This window comes from Vairimorpha ceranae (assembly GCF_000988165.1).
Source record: "Vairimorpha ceranae strain PA08 1199 chromosome Unknown NODE_182, whole genome shotgun sequence".
NCBI classification, from domain to species: domain Eukaryota; kingdom Fungi; phylum Microsporidia; family Nosematidae; genus Vairimorpha; species Vairimorpha ceranae.
The window spans coordinates 1-4,928 of record NW_020169477.1 but is presented as its reverse complement, the minus strand read 5'-3'; the positions used below and the strand labels follow the sequence as shown (position 1 = coordinate 4,928).

The 4,928-nt window shown below is 29.2% G+C and overlaps 4 protein-coding genes across 4 annotated transcripts; 2 read left to right on the top strand and 2 right to left on the bottom strand.

The window, feature by feature from the left end:
- Positions 1–1,882: 1,882 nt before the first annotated feature.
- On the bottom strand, positions 1,883–2,053 carry AAJ76_1820002876 (hypothetical protein; the record flags this gene model as incomplete). Its single annotated transcript, XM_024474312.1, has 1 exon — positions 1,883–2,053. One exon carries the CDS (start codon positions 2,051–2,053, stop codon positions 1,883–1,885), a length of 171 nt encoding a protein of 56 aa, XP_024329644.1.
- Positions 2,054–2,522: 469 nt separating this feature from the next.
- Positions 2,523–2,711, bottom strand: AAJ76_1820002218 (hypothetical protein; the record flags this gene model as incomplete). The annotated part of the gene is made up of 1 exon (XM_024474311.1): positions 2,523–2,711. The coding sequence occupies one exon, from the start codon at positions 2,709–2,711 to the stop codon at positions 2,523–2,525; it is 189 nt and encodes a 62-aa protein (XP_024329643.1).
- A 1,487-nt stretch (positions 2,712–4,198) lies between these two features.
- Positions 4,199–4,552, top strand: AAJ76_182000730 (hypothetical protein; the record flags this gene model as incomplete). The annotated part of the gene is made up of 1 exon (XM_024474314.1): positions 4,199–4,552. The coding sequence occupies one exon, from the start codon at positions 4,199–4,201 to the stop codon at positions 4,550–4,552; it is 354 nt and encodes a 117-aa protein (XP_024329642.1).
- An 80-nt stretch (positions 4,553–4,632) lies between these two features.
- On the top strand, positions 4,633–4,905 carry AAJ76_182000296 (retrotransposon-like family member (retr-1); the record flags this gene model as incomplete). Its single annotated transcript, XM_024474313.1, has 1 exon — positions 4,633–4,905. One exon carries the CDS (start codon positions 4,633–4,635, stop codon positions 4,903–4,905), a length of 273 nt encoding a protein of 90 aa, XP_024329641.1.
- Positions 4,906–4,928: the final 23 nt, after the last annotated feature.

Here is a 4,928-nt window from a genome sequence, read left to right as displayed (position 1 = left end):
AGGTCTTAGTCTTTATGACTAATGAATTTTAATAAATCCTACGGGATACCTATCTTCCTACAAGCAAGGCCCCAGCGGTATGCTGGTGTGTGTCACTAATTATTTGATTTTGAGTTTTTACTTGCTGTGTGGCTTTTCTTGGATGATAATAAATTAATTTTATTTTATTTTAATTTTATTTTAATTTTATTTTTTTTATTATTTTTTTTTTTACAATATTAATTTCTTAAAAAATTTTATTATCTTGGTATTTTTTATAAAAAATGCTTCGTTACATTTAAAACAAAAAATTTTCTCTTTTAGATTTTCCATAAGAGGGATTTAAAAACAATTCTTTTTTACCTTTACTTCATCTTTCCCCCCTTCCGAATAACTACGCTCACTTTTAAAAATTCTGTACGTAGTTATTGGGGGGGGGGGAAAGATGGGGTAGCGCCGAAATATTTATGAACAAACGGGCTTCATCATAATACTGTTAATCATGCACTTAATTTTGTAAACCCCCAAGACGGCGTTTACACGCAGAATATTAAATTACATTGGTCGAAACAGAAACTTAAAATAAAAAATATGAAAGGAGTTATGAGAAACAATTTACATCTACATCTTGCTTTTATTGTGTAAAAACACAACAATTTTTCAAATCTTCTAGCATGTTTGGTGTGACTACTCGGTGTTTATTAAAGTGTTTTGCTTTATTGTTTATATCCATTGTATTTTAGTATCAAAATTATTTAAATATTTTTAAGGAGGCGTATAATATTATGAATCACCCCGGGGGCATGTAATGTGATTGATCCAGTTTTTTTATAATAACATTTTTTAAAGGGAGAACAAGATACCATAAGACGTTAGGTCTGGCTTACAACAAAAATACTACTCTATACATCAAGACTCGGTATTCGATGATATTGTTTCTACAACCACTGTCGATTTTAATATTAGCAAAAGAACATTACAATATTTTATATGGGACTTGTACCTGTATAAAAAAACAGAGAATAGTATATGGTCATGTATAATTAGTTGTGCTTCTGTGAAAGAATGTTTAACACTTATTTTTAAGCAACTGATTATAGATTTTAATAAGCTCTTTGGCCTGGGCGTAAAACGTTTAGATAATTCTATTTCGACTAATGATATTTATTTAAATAGAACTGTTAATATTAATACCATTGTCACTAACATTTTTAGAACTAAAAATTTGTCTATCTGTAAGCAAATGTATAAAATAATGTTTGAAATGGCTTCTAGACTTTTTGAAATTAATGATAAAGATATTATTGTTTGCTGCGGAAGGTATTATGTATATGTTTGATCTGAAAAATAGAATTCGTAAGCCTGTTCTAGCACGAGTTCTATATGACGATGATGAATCAACTAATAATGATAATCAAGTGTGCGTTATAAAAACGTCTAACTTTAAAGCAGAATTACAAAGGTCGCGATTCGAAAATCATGGTGTACTTCGACAATGACAGAAACAAACCAGCATTCTTAATGGGCTACAAATTTTATAACAAATGTGAATGGCATCAAATATACGATTCTTGTTTTTTAGGCGTCGTGGGATTTTTTAATGAAGGTAGTATGCAAAACTTTGTAAGAATGCAACCAGACTCAATAATTCGGAGAAAAAAATAAAGCAAGAGAATTGAACTATATTTTGTTTTAGCCCATTTTAAAACTTTTAACCCATTTTAAAAAAAGCTGCGAGAAAATAAAAAGCGTGAATTGAACCATCTTTATTGTTCAAAAAGAGAATTATTGAAATTTAGCCCTTGAATAACAAACAATTAAAGATTTAAAACTTATTATAAATAGAAAATTTAAACACAACGTCAAATAAATATTATTCTAAGTGCTGTTTATGGGTACCAAGTTATGCTTTTATACGCTTTTTGGCATGAAGCCGGTAATTTTCAATATTTTGGGTGTGCACCGTAGGATCTTCAGAATCAACAAAATAAAGAGAACGACTTACAGAACCGTAACTAAAAGTAGCTGAGGTGGTTAAAAAGCCGCATGCTCTCCGTTGATCGCTTATGATCATACTTCCCGGTGTAATATCTCTCAATTATTAACTTAAGGGTCTGGATTGTTCAATTTGCAATTGGTATAGGAACACACCTTTTTATGTATCCTTCAATCATTCCAAAAATCCACTGTGAATTTACACTATGCCCACGGTTGTACTTTCTTTAAAGACAGGGTTTTCGTCTATTTCAACAATTTTTTTATAACCATTTTCGCCATGCCAGCCCAAAATTATATCTTGCTCCAAAAAGTAGTGCTGGCATGTTTCTCTAACAAAAAAACACCATTCCATTACAGTCTTTCCGTTAAGTTCTAACTCGAAAGAATTTCATCTTGTCGTTTGTTTTGTGTCCAATGATATAGAAATTTAGAAACGCTTCTAAAAGATTTTTTTACGGTAGAAAAAAAGGAATTACTGCGCAAAGAGGCTCCTTTTTTGCAAACATTACACTTTCAAATTAACCCAACTATGTTTTATATATTTCCTATAGGAGAACTATAGCTATTGCAATTAGTGCATGCTTTAAAATTTTTGATTGGGTGTAAAGAAGTAAGGAAACTAGAAATCGCATAACCTCTAATTCATTTCTTTCAAATGCAAAATTTAAAAGAATTAGAAAAAAATGTTTTGGATAAATGTAGAAATAGTGTGGTTCCGTGTGTAAAAGCTGCATAAAATCTGTTTTAATTAAAAATAAAGAAAAATTATGAATTTGTTAGATGTTGTAATAAGTGTTGCATAATTTATAGAAAAAAGTCTTGGTTTGAAAGGACACTATTTTTGATAATATAAAAATTTTAAAAATTGTTTTTTATAATTATTTAACTGTGGTTAGCTAAGGTCAATACGTCTCTAATATCATTTATTTTATGAATATCAAGAAGGTGTGTATATAGAATTTAAAAAAAGTTTCCGAATAATTAGTAATTAAGTTTAATTCGAATATTAATTACATAGGAAATAAAATTATTGTAATTGATGAATCGGAGATAGGTAAAAGAAAATACAATAAAGGTCATCCTATAAAAGATGTATGGATTTGGGGTTTGTTGAAAGAGCAAATAAGAAAAGAATTTTATTATTTCGAGTCAATGATAGAACGAAATCAACCTTGGGATTCATTTAAGTAGAAGTGTAGTACTAAATTCAATGAATAAGGCGCCTGTTGGAAAGGCAACACCAAATTAGAAAAGATTGGTGTAAAACATTCTACAGTAAATCTTTCTAAGTATTTTAAGGACCCAAATATATGTGTTCACACCAATACTATAGAAGCTTACTGGTCTGCTCTTAAAAAGATATAGATATAGGACTAGAAACTTTTTAAATCCTTACTTAGTAGGATTTATGTTGATAAAAAGCTACAAAATTAATCCTCTACATAGTTGTTTTAAGCTTTTATTAAAATAAATTTTCATATAATTTTTTTATAATTCTTTCTTTTAAATCTTCTGAATTTCATTTTTAAGGGTAAAAAATTTTAGGGCCCACTTTTTTGGTCAATCGGGGTTACAAACTCCTAAAATTAAACTTGAAATAAAAAAACGAAAGGTTTGGCTAAAAAATAAAGAAGTGAGTTTTGATTTGAATTTATGTACAGAAAAGGAAATAGTACTTTAAAATTTGAATCATTTATTAAAATATTTTAGTGTTTTTTTCTACAAGTATCTTCATTATCTATTAAATTTTATTTATTTTTTATTACGTGGTGTCTTAAGGATTTGATCCAAAAGAGGGGGTGTCTAAGGACCTTATTCGATAGTTCAGCTATTTTAAGTGATATCTGAACAAAATTACATAAAAAACTTTCTGCTTTTAAATTTAATAATTTTAAACAACCTTCTTTTCATTCCTCTACCAACGAGGTAACTTTTTTTGATATGCTATTTACTAATTCGTTTTTAAATTAAGTTTTAACACACACTAATAATAGTTTATTTAATAAGTTGTGTTATATTTTATTAAACCCTAATTATGTTAAGCACTAATATGGGGGCGATACGAACAGTAGAGTTATCAAGTGATAACTGTGGCCAAGAGGCCAAAAGAATATTGGAAGAGCCAGAGATTTAAATTTATGCTTTGGATTTAGAAAACGTAGAGAAGGAACATTGGAATAAAGAGATTTTTGATAGAGAAAGTGGGAGTTTAAAAATTATTATGGTCCGAAATTTAAGTAAAGAAAAAAATAATGAAGAGTTGAGAAAAATGTTGCTTTTGAGAGTTAGAGAAGAAAAAGAAACAAGAGCTATAGAATATCAAGGTCTGACAGAGAAGGTATTGAGTACGGTTAGGGAAGTTATGAGTATGTATAAACGAGAAGGAGGAGGTGCAGCAGTGAAGTGTTTTTATTGTGATAAACCAGGACATGTTGCAAGGAATTGTTTTTTAAGAAAGGCCAAAGAAGGCTATAATTATAATAAAAATGATTTGAAGTATTTTAATTTTAGTGGTGAAAACGACACTGGTTCTGCAACTATTTACGAGAGAGGATATAAAAAGATCTATAAATGATGAATTAAAGTTGTGATCCCACAGAAAAGGTTTGAAAATACAACTGAAGGAAAAAGAAGGAACTCAATCTAGAAGATTATATGAAGGAATTTTTAGAGGTGTTAACGGATGACAAGTCTAAGATTAAATATTGTAAGATAGAAAAGCGTAAAATAACAACAGAGAAAGGAAAAGAAGTTTTTAAGAAAGGGCAGATGATCCCGCAGGCACTAATTAAATATACCGTGAAACATTTGGAAAATTTAGAAGAAAGTGGTATTATAAGAAAATCATCTTCGACATGGAGAAACACGGTAAGGGCATTAAGAAAACCTAATGGAAGTATACGACTAGTAAGCAATCTGATGCTTTGAATGATATGGTGGGAAAAAAGATA